We start from the raw sequence: 16,464 nt of genomic DNA on the forward strand, positions 1-16,464 counted from the left end.
TTATATGAATGAAGACAGTAACAGTTCTGAAACACAAACCATAAATTTATTTCTTTGTGTTTCCAGCTCGGTCCAGATCTGAAAACCACCTCCCTTTTTCTGCTTCTTCTCTTTCTTGGTTGCAGACTTCTTCACTTCCACTGGCTGAGTTCTCTCTTTGCTCTGGGATTCTTTCTCTGCTTTCTCTCCACTTTCAACACTGAAAACCAAACCGTCAGAATCCTCGTGATGCACTAAAGCTTGACACTGGTACAGATTAAGATCTCCATACTTCAAATGGATGATATTATTATATACTGTACATACAAGTGTTGACAGTGCAGTATTTTGCCAGTTAACACAAGTTTCTTACTCTGCCTTTTCTGGTTCTGGAGGAGGCTCCGCTACAGGAACAGGTTCAGGAGGTTTCTGGCTGGAAGCCGTCTCTTCTGGTGGCTGCAAGCAAAATATAAGCTTCCCTTTTATCTCTGGGTTATCTTCGGGGACATCAGGTCAACACAAACGGCTGTAGCTGACTCACCGTTTTCCTCTTTGTTATGGGGGTTCCTTCAGGAGTTGGAGGTTCAACAGGTGCCTCTACACCCATGTCTCCGAGCCCACCTGGAGCATCAGTGCCAAATATCCTGCCGCCCTCTTTTTCCTGGGTGTCCTCCTCCTCCTCCTCTCCACTGCCAGTCTCTCCAGTGTCCGTTAGGCCTCCGGTGTCCTGCTCTTCTCCTCCCTGATGCTCCCCTGGTCCATCTCCGTGCACATCATCCTGCGTAGGGTCTGGCATGCTGGCTAAAATCTCAGTCACTGTGATATTTTTAGCGCCCTCCACTAAACCCCCTCCAAACAAAGTTTGCCAGATGATCATAAAGAAGCCCTTGCATATGTTGTAAATGAAGTGCAGTATGCTCATGAGGATGGTCCAGAAGAAAGTGGACAGAGCCACGACGATCTCCTTGAAGGTCATCTTCCTCACTCTGCGATATTGTCTGCGAAGGTTACGGAAGGTGAAAATGCTGAAGAAGCTCAGCAGACTGTTTATGAAATCTGCAAAAGCAGAGCTGGATTCAGGCTGTCCTTCCTCTCCGTTCATGTCCTCGTCACCTGCTCCACTGGCGCCCCCTGCTGGCCCTGCCTCACCCCCACCTTCGTCTCCTTCGTCATCTTCCTCTCCCTTTCCCCCTTCTTCCTGCTCCGAAATCTGTGACGCTATGTTCATCTCAAAGATGGTGTCCTCGCAGAAGTTGACAAACATCTCCATCTTCTCCGATTCGCCGCCCTCGTTGACGACGTCGAAGATGAACTGTCGCTTGGACTCTCTGACCTGAGGCATCTCCCACTGTCTGCGGTTGACCTCACTGATCTCAAAGTAGATGCGCTCGATCTTCCTGCTCGCGCCCATGATCTCAATGCGACCCAGGAACGGACGGAAGTAGTTCAGCACGCTCTCCGCTTGTCCCAGGAAATTCTTCAGCCTGGTGTCATGGGGGACGTGCTCAGACAGGTTGGTCAGCAACACTGCGATATTGAAGCCGATGTCTTTTGCAGGTTCCTGGAAGCGACTGGCGAACTCCTCATAGTTGATCATGTCGTTCTCGTCTGCCTCCGAGCAGGACAGAAGAAACTGGATCTCAGACGGGGAGTACTGCTTCTGACTGTCCATAGACTTCTGGAAGTCCTTCTTGGAGATCAGTCCTCGAGGGTCCGTGACATAATCGCGGAACGCGTCCGAGGCCACGATGTCTTTCAGTTTAAGGAACATGTCAAAGAACTTGAGGATCATCTCCACGTTGCTGGACGACTCGACCAACATGTCTACCATCTGGCGAGCAATCGTACCGTTGACCACGTTGCCTGAATAATACAGAGTGAAATTCAAACACGGGTGTGAACGGACAAGATAAGAAGAGACGTTTGAACGAGAAACAGTGGATAAAAAGCCTTTTACCCTCCAACAATGAGAGCAACATAACAACCATGTCTTTCTGCAGATCAAGAAGCTCCTTCAGCAAACCAATCTGGCTGGAGTCCTGTGACCATAAGAAGATGCAGAAATCTTACAGTAATAACAATAGACTTCATCACACATGTATAGAGATGCCAAAGGTGAAGTTGTGTCAAAGTTATCACACAAAAACTATCTCAAATACTTGTTATGATCGGGGAAAAGAGGTTAATTAATTTGTCAAAAATTCAGGTTTAATCCAGGTTAGTTCCTCTTGTCTGAGTCATTAGAATACAGTTCCTTTGTGAACATACACCTTAGCATTTCAAATGTTCATATCACCTAAAATAAACGTGATATATGTTTGTGTGTGTTATGTTTCTGCCAAAGCAACAGAGAAGACACAAAGCAAAGCACCACAGATGGTGTTAATGATTAATGGAAAGACAATGGCAACCGAATCATAACCTTCAACGTGTGTTACAACACCAGATTATCTCAGATTAAAGTGTATATTCCAGCAGTGGATGTTAAACGTCAGCCTCCCCTCACAGGATGTTTTCATCTGTCATGAAGTATTACATCATCATGTAATCATTCACTATTTCTTCATTTTTAATTTAGTCTGAAGTAGAAAACTGTAAAAAGACATAAAAATGTCACATATGTTTTCAGCCTGCTGCATACAAGTGATGTAGATCATGTATGAGAGTATTATGGGCTGGTTCTGACACTTTGGCGGTACATTGACTCTTTTCTGAGCACTGCACATAAGGTTAGTGGATCAGCATCCATATCATTTTAATATGATCATATATAATACTGAGCTGCCACATTCACTTCACTGATTGGCACAGAGAAAAGCACCTGCTGCCCTCTGCTGGACAACTGGGAAAATCCTCTCCAAATCAATATTCATGACATGTATTTCTGATTTCTCTGTCCATGTATTCATTCAAAGCAGGTGGGTATAAAACAACCTGATGAGGGGAAACCAACAGTGAATAAAGAACAAACTAGTAAACACAATAAATCACAACAACAGATAAATAAAATGGATACATACTTTACCCTGCATTGACCATGTGGAAGACAGTTTGAATAATGAATCAATTATTCAGTTACACTTACACAATTACAATCATGACAACAGTATTTAAGTCAAACAGTACGGTATAGATATATATATGACACTCGAAGGGCCCCGTTTTAACCACACAAACACAGGGACCGGCACCACGTGGAACACCAGGTGGAACACGAGGTGGAACACGAGGTGGAACACCAGGTGGAACACCAGGTGGAACACGAGGTGAAACACGAGGTGGAACACCAGGTGGAACACCAGGTGAAACATAAGGTGGAACACCAGGTGGAACACCAGGTGGAACACCAGGTGAAGCACCAGGTGGAACACCAGGTGGAACACCAGGTGGAACACCAGGTGGAACACATGGTGAAACACCAGGTGAAACACCAGGTGAAACACCAGGTGGAACACCAGGTGAAACACCAGGTGAAACACCAGGTGAAACATCACGTGTTAACCTAGGGTTACCCTCAGGTGCTAACCCCACAGCCAGTCCATGTGTTTGGGGATGTCTCTGGTGCACAGCGTCATTTTGCATATGATTAAAACAGAAGAGCCCAAAGTTTGGTCAGAGTAACAGGTCAAAAAGGGCAGCGCATGGGAAAGTCATTTTGTGTTAAGTGCATCACTGGTTAGTGTATGCTGAGCTGGGGGCTGATAGACGTGTGTGTGTGTGTGTGTGTGTGGGTGTGGGTGTGTGTGTGTGTCGCTCAGCTTTTAATCTCCACGTTTGATTAAAAAGTTACACACATGCAAACACTTAACTAATGACTTCACTGCATAGCGACAAAAAGTCATGTGATTTCTTTCACAGTATTTTCACCGTATATATTTGCAGCATTAAAGCTCCAGTGCGTAACTCGTATTCTCTCGCCGTTTGTGAGCAGAAACAAACGCGCGGTGCACAGACGGGCGGGGACGAGGGCGTTTGTGTTTTCCCGTTTCCTGTAACCTTGCTTTACTTTGTGTGCCGACTCATCAACGATAATCACTTCCTGTGTGCAGCACTGGAATGTTGCTCGGTGAAAGGAGAGTCTTAATTTCTTATTGTTGGTGTTGAAAAAAGTTACGCACTGCAGTTTTACAGCTGCGCCGCGAGGTCTTTGTCAAAGTGATCCCACAGTCAGATTCCACAAAGTTCCCGTAAACACACTGAATCACATTCATAGACGTTGCTGAAGTGTTGAACTCAGGCGTCGCTGATAACATCGATGATGTCTCCGTTCAGTTCCAGTGATTCACTGAGGCCGAAGATTGAAAGACACAGTGAGCCGACATGCACGAGGACCAACAACCCTGAAACTGAAGCAGCTTGCACGGGATTCCACCATGATCGATGTTATCTTTACACCGTCGGCCGTTCAGGAAGAACGTGAACATGCGGCATCACTTTGACAAAATTTGGTGGAAATACTCTGCCTATAGAAACCCAAAGTAACTCTACTAATGTATTATAAAAGCAGAGTATATGCAGTGTTGGTCAGGACTGTGAAAGCTTACTGAGATATATCATGGTACGAGTCCACTGAAACCAACAACATTACACATGATAATGAAGTGATAACCGGCTGATTTTGCACACGCTAGCTTACGTCCACATGTTCCCGGCTAATAAGTGTTTTTCGGTGTGCATTGGTTTGTGTGTACCTGTGCCAGCTTCATCATCATGTGGGCAAAGACGTGAAGGAATCCCACGATAGCGTCCCACAGCCTGCTGTGAGCCAGCGACTGCTGGTTACCAGTGCACGGGCCCTAAAGACACAAACTGTGCGTTATACGAGTGCACGCAACACAACACAACACAACAGCAACACAACCATGTCTGGTGCGGTTCAAACGTTACCTGAATGTATTCAGTCAAACTGTTGAAAATCTGTTTGGCCACCGTCATGGCTTTGGAGAAATTCTTTTTGCCTGGATCGTCGATGACATCCTTCCCAGAGTAATACCAGTAGAAATCACTGATGGACTCCTTGATTTGGGAATAAGATTCAGCACCTGTTTTTAAACGCTAACGGCTGCAGTTTTACAAACTTTGCAGACCACAATATGCTCAGGCAGTACCTGGAGTCGCAGGAGATAATCTACAGTGCAGATGATGACGTTGATTGTGGTCGTGCTGCCGGTCTGTGTCCGTAAATAGTTCTGAAAATCTGCGGAAGAAAACGAGAAGAGAAGTCAACTTTGACAGCGGTTGCGTTTGGTCGCAGACGGGATTTCCTTTCTTTCTTCTCACCGTTATTGTGACCTTCACAAAGCAGCTGTAAGAAACGGAAGAGGTCACAGGTGAACTCGTCGTCCGCCATCACTTTCTCATCTAAAGAAAAGTGTTAAACACATCAGTCATTACAAGAGTCAATTAAAACTAAAGGTTTTCCTCAACTTGGAGTCATCTTTCAGAGGAGTTTAGTCAAAAACAAGTGTGTACATTTAAGGAGTCATACTTAAAGGTCACATAGAGTGGTCCTGTTGCACATATATGTCAGTTATGGAGGTTTATTTACATACATTAACTTGTTTTTATGCTCAAAAACCTCCTAGTTGCTGTAAACGAGCCGATAGAAATCTGTCTTTTCTGACGCTGTTCCTCAGCCGCGATATTTCAGACTCAACTCTCAACCCCAGAAGACAGAGTCTTGTGATTGGCCAGTACTATTCAGCACACCAGCTCCCCCCTCTGGAACGGTGGATGCACTGCTCCTCATTATCAAAACGTTGTTTTAACAGTGTTTAAATATAGCTTCTTCACGACTCCCCGCCGCAGTCCCTTTGACGACCTTTGACCCAGAGTCAGACCCAGAGTCAGAAGACACTGTCGCTCGTGAAACACCTCCACAACGGACGTTATTCTTCTTCTGCGGTTCAATGTACGCAACCGGATGTGCCCGGACTAGTGCCCGGAGCAGGAGGATCTGCTGTTCAGGAGAACCGCTGTTTACGTAACCGGACCGGGTTTTTTCAGAGATCTCGCTGAGCCCGAGATTACAATAAAACACAGCGTTCTCAGCAGTGGCTGAACTGTTCAGGGCTTCTTAAACAAGGTAATGACGCAGATACACACTAAAAAAACAGCCTGAATAGGAACTTCCGGTCTAGGTCCGCTTTAAGTATAATATAATGTAATATAATCATGTTAATGCTGTGGTCTGACAATGGTGCGACGTTAAAAATCAAAAGCCAAACAATCTCCAACAGGCATCGGCATCACATGCATACACTCAACACAGAAACAAAAAGTAAACTCACGTTAACAACATATGTAAACACTCAGCAGATGATGATAAATTACACCGTAGTCACATGATCTGGTTATCTCAAGTGCCACCACACACACACACACACACACATGCAACACACACGCCAGTGTTGCACTAGTGAAGCAAAGGCAGACGTCAGAGAGGACGGTGCACTGTCCATCAGAAGATGAATAACAGGTTCAAAATGAACCTGTTATTCATGTTGTGAAATAAGGGGAACTCTGAACACTGTTGAAGCAGGAAAGACCAGATCTTTTCTTCAATGAAGATGAAATGTGAGCTATGGACACAAACGATGGACAGAGGCATCCGGTCCTCTCTTTGTTAGAAAACAGAAGGGATGGAGTGAGAGAGGGAGGGAGGGATGATGATTTACCCCGATCGAGGTTCAACTCTGAGGACCGTGAAAGAGGAGACAGTGATCATGGAGAAGGAGAGAGGATGTGTGAAGACAACAGTGGACGACGAGGGGAGATGAACGACATTCGTGGCATTTCAAATGAATCAAACACTGGTGAACGTACTGAGGAGTAAAGTCACGATGAATGGATGGATGATCAACAATGTCTTCAACGTATTTGTTAATGTATGTCAAATTCACTGGGTTTGATGATGAGGTCAATGTTTTACTGTGTAAAATATGTGTTGATCACATGAGCAGGATTCTAACTGAGAGCCACAGCACATATATCTTTACCTCCTCAAATATCGACATAATCTCAGACATAATCTCAGACATAAGACAATCCCAGAGAGTACGGCACTGTTTCAGCACATCACTGTAGAGGATTCTACTTTTAATCTCAATGTTCAACTCTGGAATTTAAATTGCATTCTTGTGTATTTGTTAAATGAAGTAACAACTATGGCGCGCTGTGTTCTCTGCTCTATCGTAGTAAATCGTATAATAATATACGTATAATAATAATAATAATATAAAGTGTGGAGACTTACTTGTGCCCTCCTCTGAAACCATACCAAGACCTTCTGCCTTGTTCTGCCTCTCAAAGGCGTTCAGATCCAGGACGCTGTAGAAAACATGAGCTCACTGTTACAAATGAAAACACCTCTATGACTTCATATAATGACGATATATATATATATACTGTGTATATGTGAGTGTTGACTGACCAACATGTCTGCATCAGAGCTTGGACACTTAAAAAGAAACCCACATCTTTCTTATCCTTCAGGTACTCCAGCATTTTCTGACATAAAGAGAGGTCATAAGATCAGAGAGAGGTAAGAAATCATTTCAAACTCAGAATAAGTTCTGTTAAATAATGTTTGTTTTTCGGACACATACTCGTTGAACCTCGCTGTTGCCTCCGTTGAGGATAGAAATGCCCAGTTTCAGTGTGGTCGACACCATGGGTCCAGTCTCGCCTGCAAAAAACAAAAACAACAACAAAGTCAACAACGTGGCAAAGCTAAAAGCGACGCGTTGAGAACCGCGAGGCAGAAGAGAAGAACGGACCTTTGCACGCACTGATCATCTGCAGAACCATCTCTGCAGCTACACGATTATGAAGCCTTGACTGCTGGTACAGGAGCCTCTGCTTCTCCGTTTCTTTTTCCTGAGGTGGAAACACAAACATCATCAGCACAAAATGGACGTCTGCTCAAGATCAACAATCTATCAGCACTTTTACTCTAGGGGCTCATGTTCACCTCGTTTCTTACTGATAAACTTACCTTTTCAACAAGTATTTATCTTTACATTCTACATCTTTAAAGGAGAAATACTCCATACATTTTGTGGATTATCTATTCATACAATTATGGGTTGTTACCGTCCATTTGAAACAATAACTTTATTAGTCACGGAGTTGCTACATTACTTCTTCACGTTTGCTGTGTGGAGCAAGCGTAAGACTACAGGAAACAGCCTTTGAGCCACAGCTCACACAAAAGTGTTGTAAATGCAGTGGTGGACATCTGAGATACTTCAGTGGCGTTTCATGGCGTGCTGTGGCTTAAATATGAACGCGTCGTATCAAAAAACGTTTCTTTAAAACCTGTGCAACACTTCATTCACAGCACAAAGCCGACTGCAAATGAAATGCCACTCTTCAGAGGACAGGCTAACATTCCTTTGTTCAGCCACAACACAAATCAACTTGTATGATATCACACTCTTGACCCTGGACAAACACCCACACCTCCCTCCCACACCTCCCACACCTCCCACACCTCCCTCCCGTCCACCCTCATATGCCTGGCCGTGTTTTACCCTCTATGTGTCAGGCTGCAGCTGGACCTCAGAGGTTCTACTGCTGTCCCTGAATATCTCATCAAACTCTATGTGATGCTGGTGGACTGACACAGAGTCTATGGTCTACACTGGCTTTCGCTGTAGTCTGTAGTCAGTATGCTATGTGAGTGGGGGGGGGGAACATTGATCAGTTTCATTCAGTGAATAAAGACTGGTGTTATTTAGGGTGAGAGAGATTACATGGAGGAATGGCCAGAGAGACAGAGAAAGACAAAACGAGACAGTTGTAGAAACTGTGAGGAACGACGTGACTGGTTCATGACTGTGTTCAATCACAGGCACTTAAAACATGTGACGACAGAGCTGTTTTTCTGCTGCAGCTGAATCTATCAGTGACAGAGATGACTGACCTGGGACAAGGTCAGAGGTCAGAGGTCAACTGTAAAGTATGAACAACTCTTTGAGCGACATGTTTTCACACATTTCCTTAACTTATCCATTTAAAAAAAAAAAAAAGTTCATTGTTATTACATTTATTATTCTAATTAGTATTATTTATAGTGTTATTTTTACAGCCATTAGGTTTAATCTTAGTAGACCCAATCCAGATTCATGCAATGCAGACCAACTGGTCCTTTGGAACTGGAAAAAAAACCCTCATTGTTTCTCAGATTTGAAGTAAACAGACTTTAGTTTTGAGTCCCTGTAGTTTAGAGGAAAACATAACTCCATCTAGATTGGATCTTTGTTTGTAGAAACAAGAAATGAAGCATACGACACAGAGACAGAAGAGACACGGACAGAACAGAGGCAATGAGACAAAGAAAAGAAGTGATGTGGCTGTGAAATAATGTTCCAATGATATGAGGTCACTCATGGATGCGTCGAGAGCTACCGCTCCACTGTGTTCCTGGTCCCTAGCCCCTGGTCGCCCATTACCAGTTCTGACTGTCGCACCTCAAAGGACATCTCATCCTCAGTATTTTCCACCATTTCCTCTCCTCCTCCTTCTTCTTCCTCACCAATATGGCAACTCTAAACACAGAGAGAGACAAAACAAAACCATGAGCATGTTTGTGTACGTGTCAAAACTCAGCCAAATAACCAAAACCTGCCACGCTGACTTCACCTTTGCCATAATATCGGCATAAGCCATGTAAAGATGATCTGTGTCCAGTTTACTGCAACGGGACAAGAAATGATGACGTTACACCGTCGTGAATTGGGAATGCGAGTGTGGTTTTACAGTTTCACTGAGGTCCAACCTCTTCTCCGTCAGAGCAGTGCGACTGAAATGCAGAATAAGCTGGTGGAGTGGATCTGGCTTCGTTTCCCTCTCCTCCTCTTCATCGCCTTCCTCTTGCTCCATTGCTTTCTGCGGCACCAGGAGAGGAAAGGTGAGTCATGGCAGAAGAAGAAGAAGAAGAGGAAGACATCTTGAAGAGCCCATATTATACCCTATTACCCCAAGTTAAAGTAGGTCCTGATGCCCTAATGAACATGAACATGAACACAACAAAATATCACAAGGATGAAGCACAATAGCAGTTCAATAACTCTGTCAAAACAGCCTTTTTCAGAACGCTCGGTTTTGTGCCTGATCATTTACATGTGAATGAGACCCAGGTAAACACACATCCACTGCTTCCAGGGGAGTGTTGATCTAACTTACTATCCACAGCCATACTGTCGCCACTTATCACCTATTGTCATGCAGCGTCGTCACAACCCCCGCTCCATATACCCCATAGTAATGTCCGTTTACCCGTTGTTACTGCGTTTCACCGCAATGCATAGAGTGACCACGATTTTTTGCTTCTCGCGATCATAAAAACATTAGAATCGAAGAAAAACAATTAATGCGCGGCACGGCCTGTATGTAAATTCCTATGCTAGAAAAACACCTTGAATGCACCAGTGTTACTGTGGATCAACAACACGAGGAGAGAACGTGGAAACACGACAGAAAGGCAGCCTTTGTTTGAGAAGAAATGTAGGACAACATCTACATCTTTCTGCAGTGCTTTCAAACACGTGCTTTTCATATTATTGATCCACACATGTCACTCGCTAACTGCAGGCACGTAACTGGTGCGTTCAAGGTGTTTTTCTAGCATAGGAATTTACACACACGATCAACAACAAAGGGCTTGTGAAGCTTGTGAACATTCTTTTCATAAATAAAATATATCCACTGGACACACAAATCCTCTGAGGCTGGAAGTTTGTGTAAAACACTGTGCTCCGCTGTGCAGCCACTCTTCCTCCCTCGCCTGCACTCTCGTATTTCACAGGGACAAGAAGGAGCTACGGTGGAGCTGTGAAGTACTCTGTGAAGTACTCTGTGAAGTACTCTGTGAAGTACTCTGTGAAGTACTCTGTGAAGTACTCTGTGAAGTACTCTGTGAAGTACTCTGCCTGGCGGATGTGCGATGTCACTCACGGATAAGTCGTCGATCATCCTGTCTTCAAACGAGTAACCCTCCGTGTGAACCCAGTTGCGTTTGTATCCCTCCAGGAACATATTTGAAGCTCTGTGCCTGCAAGGCAGAAACAGATCATCGCATTCCATCGTCATTACGTCGACACCACCATCATCGGGTGCATTCTTACCTGGGAATGTTGTAGAGTGGGGTCATTCTGAAGCAAGCGACCACAGCTCTGCGTCTCTGCTTGGACAACAGTTTGTGCCACACCATCTTCTTGGATTTAAACGGGTGCTCCGTCTATCAGGAGAAGAGGAGGCAGACAATCGTAATAATACGACAATAATACAAACAAATGAAAAGGCAAAGTCCCGGTTAACTGCTCACCACTTCCAGGTGGTAGAGGACAGCAGACACCTCCTGAACTCTCTTGACAACCTTCACAGGAGCATCAGCGTCTTCAGCCTTGCCTGCCATCTCCTTGTACAGCGCCATCTGCCAGCGCATGGAGGGATTGTCCACCTTTCCACGACACAGGCAAACAGAGAGTTTTTAGACCGTTTTAACGACTGATTATCTAATAACACACGTCTGTACAGGGAGTCTACCTTTCCCTGAAGCTGAAGGTTGTTCTGCAGAAACTCTCTTACTTCTTCATCGGTGTCTCTCTGTCAAATAAAAAGGTTTATCATTGTCCCACGAAGATCCCAATGAAAATACCAGACAAAGAAGAAACAACTACCAAAGAATATCGGATCTTGGCCAAGTTGATGAGCTCCTGATCGGCAGGAGAGCACATGTTCAGGCCGATGGGCAGCATCTTTTTCAGCGCAGCCACAATAAGTGAGGTCTGCACTGAGTAACGGTCGCCGCGTTTCTTCTTCTTGGTGCGCTCGGTATCTGAGCCTCCACCCTAAGACAAGGGAACAATCGACATTCACAGGATCTGATGAAAAGTCAGCGGTGCAGCAGGAACAACAACAACATCACAGCCCTGATCCAAAGTCAAAGTCATGGACATAGAGTAAGCCCTCAGTAGTCACTAACTATTTTCCCTTAGTGCCAGGACTGACTGCAACACTAGAGCAATAAAGCAACTAAAGATAAACCTGCAATTGTTTTCATTTGAATGAACATCATAACTTTGAGCAAAGACTCAGAAGTATTATTAGCCAATAAGATCTAACCTTCTACCTTCTAAACGTGCTACTGACATCAGAGTTCTTCTGTGAGCTCACAGTGGTCAGTGGAGGGTGTGGAGGAAATGTGAGGGCAACAGGAAAAGCTGAAAGGAGTGACTCTTACAGCAAAGGCAATCATTGAAACTGAGTTCATAGAATGTGCAAAAGAAAACCGAGCCCATTCAGCATTCCATCAGTCAGATGAACTGCTAAAGCAAACAGTGGTGCGTTTCATTTTAATGATGTATTTATTCATTTTTTTTACAGCAGCAGCAGCAGCCCCTAGTGACGGATTATGAGATTAGAATGAGTTAGAGAACAAAACACTTGAAATGAGAGTTTGACTCGTTAGTGCAGGCTGTGAGTCACACACTGAGAAACATCGGTGCGCTCGCTTCTGTTCAGTCCTTCTGCTCTTTCTGAAATCCTCCGCATATGTGAATATATACATGTAAATATAAATGCTTATTACTGTTACTGATACAGTATGTTCAGCCTTCTATGGCGTCATAAAATCCAAAGTCAGTGTGGGTCAGTGTTTGCACAGCAGCCATTACTGATCACGTTAACATCGGCTCTGTTCAGGAACTGATCCGTCCTTAAATGAATGATTGACGGGTCCATTCAAAGACATTCTACATATTACAGCTGCTGTGGTAGAGGCTTGCTCGTGTGGTCACAGACAGTTAAATCAATGTAAACGGCCTCAGCTCATTCAGTGCATCAGCCACTGCTTTAGCTCGACTTCAGTGGCAGACGCAAGTGTGTTATGAAGGAGGAAAAAGGGTTCAAAGCATTGCAGGGGAATATTTTAGACAGTAAGTGTGAATTAATGTCATGGTTAGGTTCGTGGAGATCCTCTCCAGTGACGGTAAACATGGAGCCACGTGTTAGTGTAGACACCGGAGAGCGTACAGGAAACTAAACCATGACGTTTGCCATGGCATTTCCAGGGAGGAGAGAAGAAAGAGCACAGAGAAGACTAACATCATCCCCTAGTGGCAAAAAAGCTGCATTACATTGTCAACCATTCTTCAAGGAAAAGAGACAAAAGTCATACTAGAAGATTTCAACTCAGTGACGGGATGATGGCACCGTGCTCTCACTGCCACCTCGGGCTCGGTGTAAAGCCCAGTGCCATGAGCCCAAGTCTACAGCTGAGTACTTTCATCAAGCGCCTCCAGACTCCCCCCCCCGTCACACACTGGCAGGACTGTGGAGGCCCAGACATGAGCCTGCCCTTTGGTCCGCTGATCCTGGGTGAGTGTGTCTCTTCTCTATGGTTAGTCAAGCGTGTGTAGAAATACATCATACATGGCAGTGTTCCATGATCTATGAAATATCGACATAGGTATAGCTACTGGGTGTGTTGTTCCTCTGATAACACACTGCAAAGTATTCATGACGAAGCAGCCACAGCTGCATGTAGAGAAAAGCATTTTGTCAGCACCACTGATTTAGCTGAGGGTCATGTGTCTGACTGGAATGTGTGTGTGTGTGTGTGTGTGTGTGTGTGTGTGTGGATCAGATGTGCCAGTGTGCTGGAGAAGTTGATGAAAAGCTCCCCCAAAGTGAGGTGCCATGCGGTCAGCACAGCGGTCGTGCAGAAACAAAGTCTAACCTCTGATTCCCCGCCCTGGAAACCCAGCCGCAACCCAAAAGAAGAGGACAAGGGACAACCACAGAGAGAATAGTGTTAACACAACTGCTGCAGCTCTCAGAGGTGAGAATTCAGAGCTACTGTCGGCCTCGTTATGTTCAGCTGACTCAGTTACAACAAATCAATACAGGAAACAGGAAAGAGATAGTTCAGGGGGTATAATAGGCGACGTGTGCACAGCCAGTGTATTCAGGATTCAAGATGTTGAATAGGAACATCATTTAACACATTTAAATTCTTCTTCTGAAGGAAACCTGAAACTAGTGAAGAGAAGGGAGAATACTCGTATTCCCTTAGACATTTACAGTCTGTGAGTGAACCATGTTGTCACGTGATGACCCAAGCACAACATAGAATTTTGGTTTAAAAGTAAAATAACCCTCAAAATAAATGAAATGATTAAATGAATGACGCTTCCTGTCAGGAACCGACTGTATATATGACACTAGCTGTGCATACGTACCTCTCACTCACACCCATACTTTAAAAAAAAACCTGGACTATCCCTTTAGACGAGAAGAAACGTCTGAAAACCTGAACCTGGTAAAGACGATGCACTGTTTTAGATTATCAGTGACATATATACAGTAAATATACAGTATTGACAGAGTATGACAGGGTTTATAAGAAAAAACAAACACAGATTTGTTTGTACAATATACCTGTGACATATAATCCAAAGGTTATCATCATCATCATCATCATCAGCGGCAGCAGCTGTCCTGCAGCACTGACGCCGTCTCAAATCACTCACCTTGCTCATTTTGCTCTTGCTGTCAGCGGTGAGGAATGACATGTTATTGATCTCATTCATCACCACAAAGTTCTGCTCCTCTCGCTTGAAGTTCTACAACAGAAACGTGAAAATAGAATGAGCACGTTGAGCTGCTCCGGCTGCATTTAGGGTTTAACCACGGTACGAAGCACACTTACATGAGATTTGGACCAGAAGATAAAGACTTCTCCGACCATTCGAAAGAGCTCCTCTGCATCGGGGTCACGGAACGTCAGCCACCTGGCTCTGTTGAAGAGGGTTCAGGTTCAGGTTCAGGTTCAGGTTCAGGTTAGCAGCTTACTTTAGAGGTGTGGCACATTTGTTATCAGCTGCTCTCTCACTGACCGCAACAGTTCACTCTGAACGAACATGTGCTCCAGGCAACATTCAAAGTTCTGCATTTTTAATATGACATACTGTAGTTTTAAAGAAACCCTTCACCTGTTGTTGTCCACGTAGCGAATAAGCAGAGGGTAGAGAGCATACAAGTCTCTGCAGAGGACAGCAAACTCATCCCGTATGGTGCCGTCCTCTTCGTCTCCCTCCGATTTCCCCTCCATCCTCAGGTGGTCTTCTTCAGCCACCACTTTGGAGGTGCGTTTCTTCAGCTTCTCCATCGTAGGGATGAAGTGGGACTTGAGCATTTCTGGCTTCGCCCTGCTGACGATGGGCTGTGAAAACACTGGGGGAGAGAGAAGAGAAAAAGTGTCGCCTCCTCACTCGTTTATGAGCGACCGGAGAGAGTTTGATCAGTGCTCACCAGCAAGCCTCTTCATCCACGAGGCCTCGTCGATACCCAAGTTATTGACCACAATCTTCATGATGCTGCCCAGCAGCTGGTTCAGGTGTTCTGATGTGACATCAGTGCACAGCTGGCTCTCCATTTCTGGGAAGTTTTCCAGTCCTCTCTCCCACCAGCGAGGCAGGTAGTTACACAGCATAGGCAGAGTGATTTCGATCACATGGGGCATCTCAGTGTAACGAGCCCCCGACTCTGCCAGGTCCCCGATCTCCTTTAAGAGGGCGTCCAGCTCTGGGATGTCTGGGCAGAGTTCCTGGACCTCACTGGGAAGTCCCAAGACTGGAATCACAAGAGAACGAGTGAAGAAAGGGAAATTGACAAACAGGACTTTGTTCAACTGTCACTGCACTCACTGGCTCTCTCTCTCGGTGTCTTTGTGGTGTAGACCGAGAAAGAGTTGAATTCATTCAGATGAGGTTCCAAGTAGGCGACAGGCATCGCTGCTGCAAGGTGAGCCAAACACTCTCCAAGAGCTGGCCTCTGCCTGCAGACATAAGACACAGATGAACATGAAACGCTCTGAAGAGACTGACTCGAGTCTAATGAAGGCACATACACACCTCTCAACGTGGGGATTCTTCACAGTCCCTAAGGAGTAGATGCTGCACATGATGCGATAGCATGACATCTGTAGATCGTCCACTGTGGGCAAGCAAACCAGACAAATGCTAAACCCATAAATACTGTACGTGTGATGTGAACACAGAAATGGAGCTGGTGTGAAAACACGTACACATGACGTCATCTCCAAACTGGTGCTGAGCGATGTGGTCAAACAGTGACGTCAGCACCGGCAGCAGAGCGATGGTGGTGTAGTTGATGTTCTGGGAAACGCCTTTCACTTGCTTTAAAGGAGAGAAGAATAATCTCCTGTGAACGTGGACACGGGAGATTATCGAGGGCTCCGTGTTCATCACACGTTTGGTTTATCTCTGACCTGATTCCCTTTGGAGACTTTGCCCAGTTTGAGGTTTTCGACCATCTTCTCTATATCGTCAGCAGCGCTCTCGAAGAATGAGCGCAGACCTGCTTTGACGATCTCTGGCCCCGACTTCATTACAGTCCTGACAGAGCAAAGCAACACAAGCTGTTATGAGAAAACTAAATATATTTATCTTTATGATG

General features: G+C 45.0%; 1 protein-coding gene across 5 annotated transcripts in view; it reads right to left on the reverse strand.

The window, feature by feature from the left end:
* The window catches only part of LOC310944761 (ryanodine receptor 1-like), a gene marked incomplete at its 3' end in the record, with an annotated part of 44,752 nt that overhangs the window by 5,548 nt on the left and 22,740 nt on the right, over window positions 1-16,464 (reverse strand). For 2 of the 5 annotated variants that reach the window (XM_083910573.1, XM_083910571.1), the window contains exons 65-94: window positions 16,277-16,403; window positions 16,073-16,184; window positions 15,900-15,981; window positions 15,693-15,823; window positions 15,298-15,618; window positions 14,979-15,219; window positions 14,696-14,783; window positions 14,517-14,609; window positions 13,724-13,738; window positions 11,664-11,834; window positions 11,530-11,589; window positions 11,309-11,443; window positions 11,109-11,221; window positions 10,939-11,035; window positions 9,761-9,870; window positions 9,625-9,676; window positions 9,435-9,530; window positions 7,758-7,857; window positions 7,587-7,666; window positions 7,412-7,488; window positions 7,235-7,308; window positions 6,657-6,674; window positions 5,260-5,340; window positions 5,088-5,176; window positions 4,867-4,995; window positions 4,671-4,775; window positions 1,937-2,018; window positions 521-1,842; window positions 353-435; window positions 40-199 (exon numbers count right to left, since the gene is read on the reverse strand). In XM_083910573.1, coding sequence (XP_083766699.1) covers window positions 40-199; window positions 353-435; window positions 521-1,842; window positions 1,937-2,018; window positions 4,671-4,775; window positions 4,867-4,995; window positions 5,088-5,176; window positions 5,260-5,340; window positions 6,657-6,674; window positions 7,235-7,308; window positions 7,412-7,488; window positions 7,587-7,666; window positions 7,758-7,857; window positions 9,435-9,530; window positions 9,625-9,676; window positions 9,761-9,870; window positions 10,939-11,035; window positions 11,109-11,221; window positions 11,309-11,443; window positions 11,530-11,589; window positions 11,664-11,834; window positions 13,724-13,738; window positions 14,517-14,609; window positions 14,696-14,783; window positions 14,979-15,219; window positions 15,298-15,618; window positions 15,693-15,823; window positions 15,900-15,981; window positions 16,073-16,184; window positions 16,277-16,403 — 4,444 coding nt within the window. The remainder of the gene's footprint in view (window positions 1-39; window positions 200-352; window positions 436-520; window positions 1,843-1,936; window positions 2,019-4,670; window positions 4,776-4,866; window positions 4,996-5,087; window positions 5,177-5,259; window positions 5,341-6,656; window positions 6,675-7,234; window positions 7,309-7,411; window positions 7,489-7,586; window positions 7,667-7,757; window positions 7,858-9,434; window positions 9,531-9,624; window positions 9,677-9,760; window positions 9,871-10,938; window positions 11,036-11,108; window positions 11,222-11,308; window positions 11,444-11,529; window positions 11,590-11,663; window positions 11,835-13,723; window positions 13,739-14,516; window positions 14,610-14,695; window positions 14,784-14,978; window positions 15,220-15,297; window positions 15,619-15,692; window positions 15,824-15,899; window positions 15,982-16,072; window positions 16,185-16,276; window positions 16,404-16,464) is intronic. The other 3 variants (XM_083910572.1, XM_083910575.1, XM_083910574.1) reach the window with 2 other exon arrangements.

This window comes from Microchirus variegatus, assembly GCF_963457635.1.
Source record: "Microchirus variegatus genome assembly, chromosome: 2".
Classification (NCBI taxonomy): domain Eukaryota; kingdom Metazoa; phylum Chordata; class Actinopteri; order Pleuronectiformes; family Soleidae; genus Microchirus; species Microchirus variegatus.